General features: G+C 41.0%; 1 protein-coding gene across 2 annotated transcripts in view; it reads right to left on the bottom strand.

Annotated features, from left to right (window-relative positions):
* ANK2 (ankyrin 2) overlaps nucleotides 1–17,448 on the bottom strand; it is a 321,790-nt gene that overhangs the window by 274,097 nt on the left and 30,245 nt on the right. The window contains exon 2 of one of the 2 annotated variants that reach the window (XM_077933947.1): nucleotides 3,820–3,877. The exons of the other annotated variant lie outside the window; for it this stretch is intronic. Coding sequence (XP_077790073.1) covers nucleotides 3,820–3,840 — 21 coding nt within the window. The 5' untranslated portion in view covers nucleotides 3,841–3,877. The remainder of the gene's footprint in view (nucleotides 1–3,819; nucleotides 3,878–17,448) is intronic. 2 annotated transcript variants of the gene reach the window in all.

Here is a 17,448-nt window from a genome sequence, read left to right as displayed (position 1 = left end):
TAGTCGACCCAGAGCCTATGCAACCAGTCACTTTCTGTAATCAATAAAGTTGTGGCCTAAATTCTGCCAAAAACCAAAGCTAAAATTTGAGTCAAGTTTGTCTTTATTTAGGGGGGAGGTTTCTGGGTCTGAACAAGCAAAAGCACTGGAGGATGGTGCAAATCAGTGCCAGTGAGAGGTGCGGCCTGGGGAAGAAGTGGGTCTGGGGAGACCTTCAAGGGCCAGAGAGAGAAAGGATTGAAGAGCCACAACTAAGGTTTCCTACCACTGCCTTGGAGAATACTCTTCCTGTTCACAGGGAAGTAATGAATACTTCAGGGAATCTGTGGCCTTTATGGGCTCCGCAAAGAGCAAGTGCAAGTGCAACCTTTTCCTTGATCACTTTGCAATGTCATGCAAAGGCAACGCTTCTCTTAAGACTGAACGACCTTGACAGTCTGTTTGCTGCAAGGAGTTAGGTAGCTGCCTCCAGCTGGGAAACACCCGTCAGCTGCTACAAGGAAGGGCAGTTTATGTACAGGCCTTGAGCCAGGTGGATAAAGCAGCTGCCAACATAACTGGCTAAATCCTTCATGTCAACAGGGAATAATAATATTCACAAATCATCTACCACATACCAATGTTCTCTCCATCCTCTTCCCTTTATTTACATCACCACACACAAAAACACCACAAGACATTCATTGAAAATAAAACAGAGCTCTCGCTTTAGACACAAGGTCCTTTAGACACAAGCATATTCCATGATAAGCATTTTTAGCATACGGCTTGCTATCACACGGCAAACATTTTGATGGGGCCCCAGTTGGGACCTGTTGCTTGAAGCCAGAATTCGCTTTTACAAGTTGTAGATGCTTTTCATCGATGCCTGCTTCCCATACAATTCAGACAACAGGGGAATACTGAAACCACATAGAAGGAGGAAGATCACTAGGGGTGGGGAATCCTTTTCAGGGGCACATTCTCTCATGAGGAGACTTCCATGAGCCTCATCCCAATGGTGGCTGAGACTGACCTGGCTGGGGCCAGCAGCAGAAATGGGTGAAGCAACAACTGTGACTCTTATGTTTGTACACTGCAGTCATTGAAAAGCCAGAGGTTTCAACACAAAAAAGGAATATGGCTTTTTTCATGGGATCTTGTGGTTTAACCAGATGTTCTTCTATACTACTATTTTACCAGTGCAGCAGCCATGCTCCTCAAGAACTGTGTTTGCCCTATTCACTGCAGGAATTATATCAACAATGCAAACTATCTGTACACAAATAATTGACTACTGTGGTCTCTGCCTGGCTTGTGTTACCTACCAGTGGTGTTCTATTAACTGGGTGTTTGTACTATATTCCCACTTCCTCCTGAATTGGTTGGGTTGTTTCCATAAAAAGTACTTTGACACAAAACATAATAATACAAAGTATGTGCAGACTGGGCTAAAGGCATACTACTGCATATAAATTAGTAGGTACAGTCCTCTGGTCTACTAGAAATAAAGTGGCCCTCAGTGAAGAACTAGTTGTCCACTCCTGCTGTTTGCTTTCAAGTGCAAATTACCCAGAAATGAATAACAACATGAACCCACTTATTTCAATAACTAAAGTAGTCTTCCTAAACAGAAGCATATAATCTTTGTCTAGCCTGTTTCATCAATACGGGGGGGGGGGGGACACCTTTCATTTTTGCAGCATTATCCAGTTTGGGAAAGTGTTTAAAAGTAATATGCACAGCTGCAGCAAGCCAGTGAAAATTGACTTCGAATTATAATTGCAAGCAATGGGAGAGAAAAATACGAAAGATACATTTCCAACAGGAAGCTTTTTAGATTTCATTGGAACAGTACGTCAGAGGCAATATACTAAATTGCCTGAAACAGATCACTATAATTTCATTTTTAAATCATTAGAGCTATTCCCTTGCATGAGCCATGAATTTTAATTCCAGATAAATTGTAGGCATACAAATTACGGAAAAATAATGTTCGTGGAAAGACTGTGGCAGTCATTTTAAAAACAAGAGAAAGACATAAACAGGGGTAGGTCATGTGGTATTCCAGTTGTTGTTAGACTACAACTCCCATCAACCCCAGCTATATGACCAATAATTAGGTATAATGGGACTTATAGAGTAGAACTGGGCAGCATTAGAGTGGCTTACCTGCACTGCAACATGAATCAGAATAAATTGAATATCCCTGATAACTTTGCATACCAATTTTACCCAATTTCTTAGGGAAAATGTAAAAAGGAGAAAGGTTTGTACTGCAAAATGTAGTATATATGAAACATTCATGATCATTTGGCAACGAAACATTCTGCTGGGCTAAAACTCAGAATGTTCGTTACTAGAAAGTAATGCATAGCTGAGAAGAAAGGAGAGCAAGAAGTAAACTAATTTTTTTTTACTTTTACTTTTTGCTTTTTTCTGGTGAACTTTCGGTTGTACAGAATCATCCTAGCTAAAACTCTTGTTGGATTAATTGTTGTTGTTGTTGTTTGTATACAAGAAGCCCTAAAACAAGTAATACAGTGGATCCTTAGAGCTACAGGCACAAATCTTTTATTTAGGGCTTAGCACTTGAGTTCTATCACCTCTTTGCTCCGTTAATCGCTACAGCATCCGTGTCACTGAAAGTGGCGGTGGGGTAAGTGAGAAGATGGGTGCTCCCGTAAAAAACAACTCTGTTTGCCTTCCTAAAAAAGCTCAATAACCTTGGATGGATGCTCCCATAAAAAAAAGCTCAGCCACCACCTCTTTTTCTAGAAAAAGAGCCCTTATTTTATTACATTTATTACAAGCTTCTCTTCAGCAGCATCCTTCCATCACGTAGCAAGCACTTACATTCTGAAGTAATACTCTGGCTGGCACATAACTATTTGTCTAGAGAACAGCTAATAAGCCATTTGGTTCTTCCAAGGTTACTCAGTGATGTAATCTCTTAAGGAGTCAGACATAATGGTAAATCTGCCACTTTTATGACCAGCATTGAAGTCTGATTTCCATGCAAGTAAAGAAGATAAATCACAGGGACTCAGTCAAAAAAACGGGACATACTAAGAATGGATCAACTCCTCTGTTTCATCATACCACTGCTCCAGTCAACTGAATATTATTTCTTGAGCCCTGGACAAACACAACTATTTCTATTGATCAGTATTATATATCCAGGGCTCCACTGTCACCATACATCTCAAGCTATCATTCCAAGAAAGGCAGAACTCTGCATTTGGGAAGGAACAGAAAGGTGGATTGACCATTGCATCCCAAAATTTTGCTGGCTTGCCAGTCAGCTCATAAGGAGCAGGGCATTTTTCCTTACTTTTTTGCTTCACCAGTTCCAGGCTGGTGTAAAGGAGAGCCTGAGGATCAGGTCCCTTGGCAGATCAGTGGGGTTGATATGGCACTCAACTCCCTAAACTCCCTGTTTCAAAGTTTCTACCTGCTACCTTTGTTCCAGCCTAACATCAGTGGGTCAGAATTGTGTTCAAATTTCTCTTTCAAGAAACAGGACCAAATTCTGTTTGTACCAAAGGTTGTATTTTTCTGTATTTCCTTAGAAATATAATTGGAGTTAAAAGAGGGTGACTAAAGACTGGATTTCGTCTATTATTAGAAGTTTGCGCAGGAACGTGCACAAAACTGTAGCAGTAAAATTATTGAAGAATGGTAAACTAGAAAATCACATGACTTTTTAATTTGGGTTATAGGTGTTTGTTCAGAGCAAGGAATAATTTAAGCAGTTATGAACAACACTTTCAGCTACATATAAACATGGCCGACTTCTTCATGGCTCCTTTGTTTCAGATAAATAAAATACCAGGGTACCTTTTGCAACATGGTGGTCATTTGAAATGTCTGTTCATCTTCCCATTCAGTTACTTACCTAGAAGGGGGAAAAAATCACACATTAGATCTTTACAATAGACTTCATTATACTTTAATTTCAATGTATGTTGATTTGCTGAACTGCAATAGATTTTTTTATACAACTTGAAATGATTTTCCCCCACTTCACAAAGCTTGAGGCAGCAGTCCTATAAACATTTTCCTGGGAATAAGTCTTTAATCAGATTCTCTGTGAAAGCCACATTGAAATGCTGACTTTTTAAGTACCAGAATGGCATAGGAACATTGAAGCAGGTAGAGGTTTTCTTCCACACCAAGCAAGACCTAAGTGAACTGAGTATCCTCTGACTGATTCAAATATGTATTTGGGTCTAGTCAAAGGACTTTTATCACAACAACATTGGATGTGTGGGGTTTGAAGTGGCCCTGGGCAAAGTGCCTTCTGGTTGGCTCTCTTGTCCACCTGTGGGTCATTCCAAACTTTTTTTTGGAGGTGGGCAGTAACAGCACCCTAGATGGTGGGATCCAGCCACCTTTTACCTTCCTGCAATGTTCCCCTTACATGACCCACCCACTCTCAACTGCTTAGAGCACTGAGCTAGAAAAATATATTCAGGTAGGGTTCAAGGCAGGTGTTAGCTATGGGCCTTGACACAGTGCTGGGACCTTGACTGCTACCCTAGGCTTCCTGGGGGCATGCTCTGTATGCACACTGACCCATCATCCCCAGAAAATGCTGCATCTTTGTTCTTTCAGATGTGCAGCAGCAAGCTGTATTTGCAACAACCGTATGCAAAGATTTCAGCACATTCTGTTGGCATGCATTCTAAAACTACGAGAAACCCGTCTTTGTGAATATCTCTCTCCAACTTTTCTAAGCATTACAAAGGTAGTGCCCAGTATTCACAAGAACAGCATGAATGTTCAACCCTTTAAACATTTGCTAAAAACCTTTCTTTGCCATCGTGCTTATGCCAACAATTAAGACTATATCTGTAATGGTCATCTGGAGATACATTTTAAGAGTTTTCTTAGTGTGAGGGAGTCTTTAATTGATGTAAAGTGCTTTGATATTTTTAAATGAAATTTCAGTATATATAATTAAAGGCTGTGTACAGAAATACTTGGACAGGGTTTTGAGACATATAATTCCTGTGACAATCACCTTCTCTCTTTGCTACATGATAAGCCTGCAAAGTGGCACAAGAAATTTAAATATCTTGCAAAAGCAAAGTAAAAGGTAATGAGAAAAGGTTTTTCTCAGCATGGCAAGGAAACTTTATAGACTGAACTATAAAGCTGCCAGCATTCAAGAGCTCTTTTTATAGGCGAGATAATCAACATTGCCAAAATTTCACAGCTACTGCACAAAAGCAGTTGCTTCTATGCTCTGGAAGACATTCCTATTCAGCCTTTGAAGGAGCCAAGTTCACATTATTCTTTCTGAAAAATAAAACTTCAGTCTGTTGGATACTCTGTATTTGATTAGGCCTTTCCAAACAAGCTGTTGCTGCCAACTACAGTTCACAAATTCTCCTAATGCCTCGTCCCACTTTAAACTTGATCATGCTCTTTGTGCATTAGCTATGCAGTGCACTTAGGAGGAATTAAAATGTAATGCTTGGTGCTTCCTCTTCAAATGAGCCACACAATGCTTTCTTGGTATTTGGCTTATGCTAACCAACTAATGACAAAATGCACTGTCTGTTTGATTAAAGGCTCCTTGTATTTTAATGTTTTTGTTTATTTGTTTTAATATTTTCTGTATAACTTTCTTTCTAGGATGGCTAGAGTCTTTCTTTAAAAGAAAAAGAAAGAAAGCTGAGAGCCTAGTGGCACCAGTGAAACACCAGTGAAGCACCAGCTTATCACTTGCAAAATTATGAAGCAGGTGCTCAAAACCAGGTGTGCAATTGCCCTTTGAAGTTTTGGGAGTACCTTACAACAATATTTATTTTTGCAGGTGTACTATATTGTATCTATGAGACACCCCCAATTTCAAAACACTTCATTGATCACACCCTGCATTAAAATCATGGAACCTACTCTTAAAAATCACACTTATTCAGTCATTCCTGAGATCCTTCATTACATTAAAGCTTTTTTGGGAAAGCAGGGCTTTCAAACTTAGTAAGGGGTTTTATTTTTAAGAATTGCAACAATTTTGCTTCTCCCTAGGACTTCAAGCCAAAAGTTCACAGAACAGTGAAAGACTCATTTTCCCCATGTTAGTATCATGGAAAAAGTAATCATAGACACTGTTGGCCAGCTCTGAATTGTATTGGCATTTGGGCCAGTGTAAGATTTCAGACATATCACTTCCCAGTCTTCCCATCCACAAGGGAATGGGCTGGCAAGAAGATTCATAACTATGGCCACAATAATTGTACAACAACTAAATTGTACAAGAACGAATAGCTTAACTAAATAGCAGTTGCATGGTGTTACAGTGGTACCTCGGGTTAAGTACTTATTTCATTCCGGAGGTCCGTACTTAACTTGAAACTGTTCTTAACCTGAAGCACCACTTTAGCTAATGGGGCCTCCCACTGCTGCTGCGCCGCCGGAGCACGATTTCTGTTCTCATCCTGAAGCAAAGTTCTTAACCCAAGGTACTATTTCTGGGTTAGCGGAGTCTGTAACCTGAAGCGTATGTAACCTGAAGCGTATGTACCACTGTATAGAGAATTCAGTTTGAGAAAGCGCTGAGAGTCACCTGTGGGGGCAAAGATGCTTCCCTCAGAAACTGGATAATAATAAATGGATAATTAATAAATAAATAAATAGATAATGAATAAATAAATGGATTAGCTTAATTACTGAAGGGGGGAGGCAGTTGGTTTTACTTCAGTGATTGGTGCATTCTTAACGAATTGATGAACTCAAGGTGGAGGGATAAGGTGATTGGGGTCAATGCTTTCTAAATTAACAATGATTACTAGGGAGTGAGGGGGGAGGTTAACAAATTAATATGGGAATAAGAGGGGAAATGGATAGCAATTAGTAAAGAATATGGAAGGGGTGAAAATTAATAGGGGAATAAGGAAAGGGGAGATTAAATAAGGGATTTGAAATGAAGGAATTGAGTGAAAATTAATAGGGAGTAAGAGGGAAAATGGTGGAAATAGGGGTGGAGGAGAAATACTGTTTGGCTTACATTGCAATGTGAACCTACCTAATTTGTGCTTCTGGAAACAATGCATAAATCAAAAATTAACTATACTTCAGAATTCACACTTCTCCCAATTTGAAATGAAATGAATAATAATAATGCAGTTCTCCAACCAAATAAGTGTATATCAATGTGTGTACATTAGAGGAAAATGTGCATAAAAATGGATATGTTAGTGGAAACAGCATACAAAAACACATTATATTAGGGGAAATTGCTTGTAAAAATATTTATATTAGGAGAAATATGCACTAAAATGCTGCAGATAATGGTGTGAGGAATCTTAAAATAAATTTGCACACAGATGTAGAAACTGAAGTTAAGACTACAAAAATGAGAAACTGGGTGGAAGCAAAATTGGGAAGTGTGTGGTGGAGTTCAGTTTGTTACGGACTCACAGTTAAGACCGTGCTTATGGAAGACAATCTTACTCGGGTACGAATGATCGCCAAAGAAGAAGAAGATTTAATGAGCCAAAAAGGTTAGGAATTTTGGCTTTGCCCATGGCCACTTTGAGGGTGGGTCTTAGGAGAATGCAGCCCTCACCCCAGCAAAAGGAAGCGGTCCCTGCCCTGGAGCCTAACAGAAGGTATATAACACCTTAAAAAATATCAGAGGCTGCTGGACAAGCAGCTTGTTACTTTAGGGATGTAAGATCCATCACTCAAGGGCACCTTGAAGCTGGAATCCAGGCAAAAGGAAGGAGGATAGCATCAATAGGATAGGAAGCCAAAAGGGAGAGCGGAGGCCAAGCTTCAAAATGCAGCTCAAGAGAGAGAGAGAAATATTAGACATGGTGTGTCCAATTCATTTTGCATTCTTTTTTTCCAACCACATGGTCTGAATAAAATACAGATCCGTAGAACAAGATCTTTCTGTCCCTGAAAAAGGCAAAACACTGAAATGTACTATATCTTCTAATAAATATTCTCACTTCCCTGCTATCGTCCCATGATAGCTGCTTTCTTTAGGCATTATTCCACTCCTGGTTTGCAGTGCCAAGACTGGTTCATCATTTGACCTCTCTGCATGGCATGCAGAGTTTCCATACCAGCAGTGGGTGTCCCCAGGAACAAGCAGCACTGGTGAAGGCATTTTTCTTGTGATCCCCCGGAGCTTAAACGTGGGCTAAATTGTGGGGGAGTGGAAAATAGCCACAGGCAAGCTATATTTCCCATGTAGATAGGTCAGAACCCACTAGTAACTGCAGCTCGGGATGGGGGAGAAATTTGCTTATTTATAAGCAAACCTACCTAACAAAAATGCAAATACTAATGTGCATAAAGTATACATAGAATACATATTAAAATGCATTATGATAAGGAAATTGTTTTGCAGTGTCCTCCATTTTAAGGCTAAGATAGATCCAAACCCCATTAATTTTTGTTTTGTTTTTTTTGGTCTTATTTCACTTTTCAACTGAAGAGCACGCGCCATGGGATAAAAAGACAAACTAGCAAGACCTAGCAAGCATTAAGCACTTCCAGTGCTGCTTTATGTATTTCTCTGGGAGTTGCTCTGCATAATTACACTAGATGAGCAGTGCTCTAAATCAGAAGTGCAACCACTGCAAACAATGAATTCAGGAGAATGATAAGATGTCTCTATTTTCCCCAAGCTACTTGAGCTCAGCAAAGTGGAAGCGGCCAGGGAGTTAAATGCAACCTAACTTCATGGCATCAGTTAAGCTGAAAAGGCCTAATAATAATAATAATAATTTATTATTTATACCCCGCCCATCTGGCTGGGTTTCCCCAGCCACTCTGGGCGGCTTCCAACACAATATTAAAATAAAGTAATGCATCAAACATTAAAAGCTTCCCTAAACAAGGCTGCCTTCAGATGTCGTCTAAAAGTGTGGTAGTTGTTCTCTTTGACATCAGGTGGGAGGGCGTTCCACAGGGCGGGTGCCACTACCGAGAAGGCTCTCTGCCTGGTTCCCTGTAACTTAGCTTCTCGCAGTGAGGGAGCCACCAGAAGGCCTCGGTGCTGGACCTCAGTGTCCGGGTAGAACGATGGGGGGAGGAGATGCTCCTTCAGATATACTGGACCGAAGCCATTTAGGGCTTTAAAGGTCAGCACCAACACTTTGAATTGTGCTCGGAAACATACTGGGAGCCAATGTAGGTCTTTCAAGACCGGTGTTATGTGGTCTCGGTGGCCGCTCCCAGTCACCAGTCTAGCTGCCGCATTTTGGATTAGTTGTAGTTTCTGGGTCATCTTCAAAGGTAGCCCCACATAGAGCGCATTGCAGTAGTCCAAGCAGGAGATAACCAGAGCATGCACCAGGAGGCAGTCCGCAGGCAGATAGGGTCTCAGCCTGTGTACCAGATGGAGCTGGTAAACAGCTGCCCTGGACACAGAGTTGACCTGCGCCTCCATGGACAGCTGTGAGTCCAAAATGACTCCCAGGCTGCGCACCTGGTCCTTCAGAGACACAGTTACATCATTCAGGACCACGGAGTCCTCCACACCCGCCCGCCTCCTGTCCCCCAAAAACAGTACTTCTTTCTTGTCAGGATTCAACTTCAATCTGTTAGCCACCATCCACCCTCCAAATGCCTCCAGACACTCACACAGGACCTTCACTGGTTCTGATTTGAAAGAGAGGTAGAGCTGGGTATCATCTGTATATTGATGGACACCCAGCCCAAACCCCCTGATGATCTCTCCTAGCGGTTGCATGTATATGTTGAAAAGCATGGGGGAGAGGACAGAACCTTGAGGCACCCCACAAGTGAGAGCCCAGGGGTCTGAACACTCATTCCCCAACACCACTTTCTGAACATGGCCCAGGAGGAGGGAGCGGAACCACTGTATGACAGTGCCTCTAGCTCCCAGCCCCTCTAGACAGTCCAGAAGGATGTTATGGTCGATGGTATCGAATGCCGCTGAGAGATACAGCAGAACTAGGAAACAGCTCTCACCTTTGTCCCTAGCCCACCGGAGATCATTGACCAGTGCGACCAAGGCAGTTTCAGTCCCATGATGAATCAGTCCCTTAGCTGCATTTGGAATTGCGTTAAAAGCTATGAGCAAGGCCCATGAGTTAAGAGCTGCCCAAAGGGCCCATTGTGGAAATGTGATTTATTAATATATGGGAAACATATATACTGAACCAACTCAGTATATGTCACCAATTGATGAACATTTCTTAGTAATTATGCATCTTCAATAAGCAATAAGCAAGGAAAGACAATAACCCAAAAGCCACAAAACCTGTAAAATAACAGTCATGCAACACAATCCTATGCATGTATACTCAGCTTTAGGAACACAGCAAGCTGCCTTATACCAAGGGCCCATTTACTGTAGTACTGTATACCAATGACTGGCAACAGCTCTCCAGGGCTTCAGGCAGGGGACGGTCCCAGCCATACCTGGACTGAACGCAGTTGAGCAAGGCAGAGGCTTAACCACTGAGCTGCAGCCCTTCCTCAAGTAAATCCCACTCTACTCAGCAAGGACTCATCCAGACTTGAGCTTGTCCCCTGCCTAGAAAGCAGGGGTCCGAGCAGATTCCAAGTGGTTTTGCCATTGCCCCACCATTTTCGCTGGGAAAACCCGTTCATTAACAATAAATTGGAGCAACCGTCAATCCAGCGGAAACCCAATTGACATTTGCTCCGAATAAGCAGTAAAGATCCAGTTTCCCCGGGAGAAAGCAGCAGGCCAAGGCCAAGGCCAAGTCTGGATGAGCCAGAAGAAGAAGAAGAAGAAGAAGAAGAGGAGGAGGAGGAGGAAGAGGAGGAGGAGGTGTTGTTTGGAGTTGATATCCCGCTTTATCACTGCCCTAAGGAGTCTCAAAGCAGCTAACAATCTCCTTTCCCCTCCTCCCCCACAACAAACACTCTGTGAGGTGAGTGGGGCTGAGAGACTTCAGAGAAGTGTGACTAGCCCAAGGTTACCCAGCAGCTGCATGCGGAGGAGCGGGGAATCAAACCTGGTTCACCAGATTACGAGTCCACTACTCTTAACCACTACACCTCACTGACACACTCTCTCTCTAAGACTTTTTCCTAAGCAAATGTGTATAGAATTAAATCCTGAAATATAAATAATATTGAGTTCCCTTGCACTGTATTAGTAAGTTTCAAAACCATTATATTACAATTATAATATTATGATGTATTACGTTTTATCAGTACACATTTCTTGTACTTTTAAAAAAGTTTAAAAGTAGTAATGAGGCTAAATGTGTTCATGGAAAAATATTTCCTTTATCTAATTTTTTACTAGACATTTTGCAAGCCAGCTGGTCTGGCTATTCCCCATTAAAAGCTGTTCTAAAACTAAGTTCCTTTTTCCCCCCTGTGTCAAATAGCTTCAGTGAACTTGCCTGGAACTGAATCAGAGGAGTCACATAAGAGGCAGAACAAATACGGCCTTTGTGCAGTTTTCCTGGAACACAGTGAAAGTTTGACTCACAAACACAATACAGTTCTAGATGTAAATTACACAATCTGCCCAATATTAAAAACAGTGACCGCCTAAATGATTCACGCTGACAACTGCTTTCAAAACCTGAAAGCTTTTTAAAAATGGTCTTACAAATACAACCTTGCCAAAAAACATAAAATTTAATTTTGCTTGCAGTCAGCAGCTAGACCTGCTAATGGACTATTCTTGTCCAGTGCAGAAGTAATGTTCCCAATAGGAAAACAGTGAATCTTCTCTTCTTTCCATGATGGTACAGCATTATATTGCCATTGACATAGGAAGCTATTTTATATCAAGCCTGACCATTCAATGTGGCCAACCTATGGTCCTGCAACTCCCAGGAACCCCAACCCACATGACCAATAATTAAGGATGATGGGCATTATAGTTCAACAACATCTGGAAGGCCATGAGTTTGCTACCCCTGGTCTGCAGTAACTAGCAGCAGTCCTCAAAGATTTCATACCAAAATATTTTAGAGCCCTACCTGTGGAGGCTAGGGAATGAACTTGGGATAGTTTCCATGCAATGCATGGGCTTGACCATAACCCTTCCTCATGCTCAGTGAGGAAAATCTGGGTTGGACCAATGCAACTCTGTGTGGCAGTGATTTTGTGACTCTCAAAATTTGAAATGTGTCCTTGCTCCAAAAAGGTTAGCAAACTATGTATACTAGATCATGACTGAAGCAAACCATAGAAAGAATGGGAGAATGTGTGGGGCTGAGAGCAGGTGAAACAGCAAGGATGTACGAGAACTAGCAGTGTCTCCCTGATCTCCTAATCACAAATATATATAAACAGGATATTTTAGTGAATGAATCTCTTGTTTTTAAAACATTTTATCTGCTGAAACTGTAACTTGTTTGAAGTTTTTTTTTCTAAAATAAATAAATGTTTAGAGGTACTCTCATTTTCCTACTTATATTGAAATACTGGCCCTCAATGAGGCCAAACTTAGATTCACAAAATGTTTAGGGGCGTGCGCACCCCCAGAAAAAAGCACTGCTTGTTACTGGCCCTCAATGAGGCCAAACTTAGATTCACAAAATGTTTAGGGGCGTGCGCACCCCCAGAAAAAAGCACTGCTTGTTTGTACTATTATATGGATACATTTAATGATGCATTTTAGTTTTTTTCTAAGTTGTGGTAAGCCACCCTGATATTCAATTGCCATAATTTAATCAGTAATTCCACTGATGACCAAAGTGCCAGTGTATATTTGTAATATCTGGTGCCAAGTTGTCTGCAAAAAGCTAATCCCAAACTTTAATAGGGTAGTAAGCTACTTAGTCCTCTAGTCTAGAGAAAGGATCAAATAATATTTATGATTCCTTAATGAAGTGGGGGGGGTCATCCCTTGAGCATAGGAGCTCTCCAAAGTTACCTGTCCCTATAATCCTCTCAGTTTTTACTAAATCTATGAAATCCTCCTGCTTAAAATCTGCATTTTTATTATAATTAATCTATTTAACATTTCAAGAACGCATAATACTATGGTGAAAACATTTCAGCTTCCTTTCCCCTCTACTTGCATTTGCTGTGGCAATGACTCCAGTTATAAAACTCTTCATACTTGAATACAGACAAAAGAAATACAGTCACAAATGAAGCTAAGTAGAGCATGGGCTTATTTGCAGAAACATTTGCTATTAAGATGAACATTTGACACCCCGAAATGTCTAGCTCTGCCCCCTGCCAATTAAACCTCCCGTCTTTCAGTTTATTTTGAGAACATGTAGGTAACACAGTTGTCTTTCCTTTTTTAAAAACTCTAGCTGTCAAACAAGCTGACAGGGTGCTGCGCGTAAGTGTTACACATCCACCTGCCTATCAGCAGATTCTGGCTTTTTTATGGGCCGACATTATTTCTTTGCATTGTACTGTATGTGCCTTGAAGAATGCCAAATTTAGCCAATCAGAAATAGGATATTTTATTAGAGTGAAACAATATGTAAATTTTGATAAATAGATAAATTAAATTAAACTAAAGGAAAAATATTTTCTACCACCTGAAGGGGGACTTTGCTTTTTGAGGGCTTGTTGTTGTTTAGTCGTGTCTGACTCTTTGGGACCCCATGGGCCAGAGCATGCCAGGCTCTCCTGTCTTCCACATTTTGAGGGCTACATACTTTCAAACACATACCTTCCACTGAAGAGCCAGTGTGGCGTAATGGTTCGACTAGGACCTGGGAGAGCAGGGTTCAAATCTCCACTCAGCCATGAAGCTCAATGGCCTTGGCCTTGGGCCAATCACTATTAGCCTAACCATAAAGGTGGTATGCAAATATAATAAACAAACAAACAACTATGCAACACTACCCAAAGATACATAGGGATGACCTGTAGCACCAAGCAGTAAGATGGATAAATTCATTTGGTCTGCATTTTAGAGCAAGCTGATCTAATTTGCTAATCCTGGGCTTATATATAGATTGGAATACAGTTGTTAGCCAGATCACAGACTGGATTTTTTGATGCAGTCTTGGTTCAAAAACAGCACATGAAAAAGTATTTTACTTTTACAACTGCATACAAAAATGCATATTTTAAGGGGAGAAAGTATACTTTGGGAGAAAATGGTAAAATACTCTTTTTCATACTTTAAAAAAAATAATCCACAGTAAATGAGACAGAAATGAATGAGTACAAGCGAAACTGATATGTAACATAAACAAGCCTGAGTATTACTTCCAAGTATGTATGTTTAGCACAGAGGTGCAAAAAATGCCTTTTATTTCAGACTAGCAAAATTAGCTTGTTTGTCCATGCTACATAAGCTACACCCAATATTTTTTTTTAAACTTCCCCATTGCCATGAAGAGTATGAACTTCCATCCATCCTGCATTATTCAGGTGCATAAACAGGATAGTAGACTTTGTTTTGAACAGCTGGTACTTCTTCTGGAAACATAAGCCTCAAGAGGTTTCATTTTGCTTCCTATCCATCTTACAATTTTGAACAATTTTAACTAAAAACCTTCTATTTCTTGATTATTGTGTATGCTCTCTGAGGACTCCTGAAGATGGAAGGAACATTTCCAAAACCTTTGTAATTGCAGTAATGTCAAACTGACTGACTGTTCATAAAATTACTTCTAGCTTGGAGGGCTAGAATTATGTTCCACTATGCAATTTTGCCATTTCATATTCTTATGAGTCCTGCCCCTATGGATAGGTCTAATGCTATGGTTCTGCCTGAAAGTGCCACCTTGGTTAGAGCCTAGAAATTGTCAAAAGGGTGCTAATGTTCTTTTAATGGTTAAATGGGCAACTCAAGGGTGGAGTGGCAAGTAAGTACAGCATGTGAGGAAATGTGCCTGCAATCACTTGGAACTAAGCACTCAATAAAACTCGAACGGACTTACTTTTGAATAGATATGTGTAGGAAAGAACCGAGTATGTAAACACCAGAAGTGCTGCAGTTTTGAATCTGGAGACAGAGAATCAGTTTACACATAATGCTAACCCAAACCAAGATTTAGCATGAATGTGCAGGTTCCTGAAGAGGAGATCACGACCACTTTCCTCCTCCTCCAACCCTGCTTCTGCAATGCTGTGAGATTAGCCATGGGTTGGCTTAGTAGTAATAATAATAATTTTATTATTTATACCCCGGGCCCATCTGTCTCACGCAGGCTTGCGGTTTGTCTTGCTCCAGAGAAAGTATGTGCGGTAACCAAGTTTGTTAATGGTTTATACATCCTACAACAGCGAAGCAGAAGGCAGAGGAAGAAAGCAGTCGTGATGCGCTCTTCAGCAGTCTGCACATTCACGCTAAACCTTGACCTGTCTTAGTGTTATGTGCTAATGGAGCCATAGAGAACTGGAGCAGCGGAGCCTGTCTCGTACAATGCTGTGTTAAGACAGAGGTATCTACCTCAGGGTGGTCTACCTGTTGGCAGCAGCTCTCCAAGGTTTCAGACACAATTCTTTCAAACTCCTACCTGAAGCTGCCAGGAGTTGAACCTAGAATCTTACACATGTAAAGTATGTGGTCTACCACTGATCCCAAGTGCTTCCCTTGTTGTGGATCTTGGGATTCATGCTCTTTCTTATTCTCTTTTGGGGATGATGCCATAGGTTAGTAGATCCGCTGTCTTGCTTGAAAGTATTTTTTACTGCTATGTATGCTTTGCTTGTAAACTTGCAAGTAAAGCGAACATTACAAAGATGCCGTAAGTCTTCAGTGGTTGCTCATCCAAAGGAAATTAAAATGGTGACGTTACGCCGGAATTTCTCGCCAATCAGGAAGTGGGGGTTTTATGTTAAGAGCTTAACCATAGTTACCAGTGCTTTCTTCTGCAAGACTCACTGATACGCTATCCTTTCATTGACCAGTCAAGTAGAACACTACAGCTATTAAAACATTTTGAAATGCAATTACGAAAAGATGTTCAGGAAAATTTGAAGGCTTAGGCCACCAGTGATACAGAGGTTATTTTCCATGTGCACGTCCTTTATATATATGATATATTACAACAGCTGACCCTGGGATAGAGGATGATCATTTTTCAGTACAACACATTGTCTTCCAACAGTTTTCATTATGTAGGTAAATGGTGGTGTAGGCGAGAAGTCTGCTTTTCCTTTCTTATAATTCTTTTCATTTAGAACAATGTCTACAGCTTTTTTTCTCAAGTAGCCTCTTTTCTCCTTGACAAAAGAGGGATCATGTGCATTTGGTAGAATGGACCTGACAATTCAGTGTTTCTCTTAAATAGCTTTCCTAAGCAAAGTTCTAATGGAAGGGTTGTTGGTCTCCAGGTTTGAATAACACTTCTGTGCCTCTTATAATAGCTGTATGGTGGCCAGCAAAAGTTGATTTTTTTTTCTTGTCACCATGGTGAATTTTAGGCAGTATAATAGCAGCATGGAAGTCCCTTTTCCACAAGATGACCCCACAGTGCTGCTGTAATGTTTAAAGGTCTGACACCAATACGTGGGGGCAATCACTGGGTTATCACCACTCAATTGCAATGATAGGTGGTAAGCTCTTACACGATTTGCCCTGTCTATGTATGGCAGATGGGGTTTTTTGTTTTATTTTTAAGCATTGATCAGCAATGTGGCATACATTATTAAATTAAATATTGTTGCAGTAAAAGAATACAGACAATATGTTTACTGAAAAACAGAGCACCTTTGAAAAGTGCTGTGCAATCTGTAGGTGTAGGGCTTCATCTGACTACATGCAATATTGGGTTTAATTTGACTCTTGGAACAGCCACTATTTACACATGCCTATTTCACAGGGAAATGCTGCCTTATACTGATACTGTTTCTAAGCAATTTAACAACCATCCTAGTCAATCTACCCAAGATATATGAAGCTATATATTCATGTAATTAAGAGGGGGAAATTGCAAAATTCAGTTACTGGCTGTGTTTAGATGTCATGATAAACCATGTTTTTTTTTGGAATAGGAGCACAAAGCCTTGGGTTCACACCAGTGGCGTAGCGTGGGGGGTGCAGGGGGGGCTGGCCGCACCGGGCGCAACATCTGGGGGGGGCGCGCTCGCACTCGCAGCTCTCTGCCCCTACCTGACTCACTCACTCTCTCCACGGGTTAGGGGGCGCAAATTACTTGCCTTGCCCCGGGTGCTGACAACCCACGCTATGCCACTGGTTCACACATCGACTCTTTTTGCAACTGACATTTCCTAATGAGGTTTTCAACATTGTTTTGGGTGGAGTTTATTTTTATAATTTCTGAACATAAAATAAACTAAACTTCTAGCTTGTTTGCAAACAAGGAAACAAATTACATATGGTAGAATTTCTAACTCTACCACTTTGTAAAGTAAACTACGTTTCAGCTTATGCTTCCGAATCTGTGGTTTGGTGGTCCCCAGATTCTTCTTGGCCCAGACACTTCTCTCAGTTCTTGTGCTACTTTAGCTAAACTTTTATTGGGCACACTCCACCTGGCTGCAGCACAGGAAAAAGTGGGTGGTGCCTGCAGCAACAGCAGCCATATCTTGCTTGCTGTTTGA

This window comes from Podarcis muralis, chromosome 9, assembly GCF_964188315.1.
Source record: "Podarcis muralis chromosome 9, rPodMur119.hap1.1, whole genome shotgun sequence".
Taxonomy (NCBI): domain Eukaryota; kingdom Metazoa; phylum Chordata; class Lepidosauria; order Squamata; family Lacertidae; genus Podarcis; species Podarcis muralis.
The sequence above is the reverse complement of the archived record's forward strand: the minus strand, read 5'-3'. Positions and strand labels throughout refer to the sequence as shown.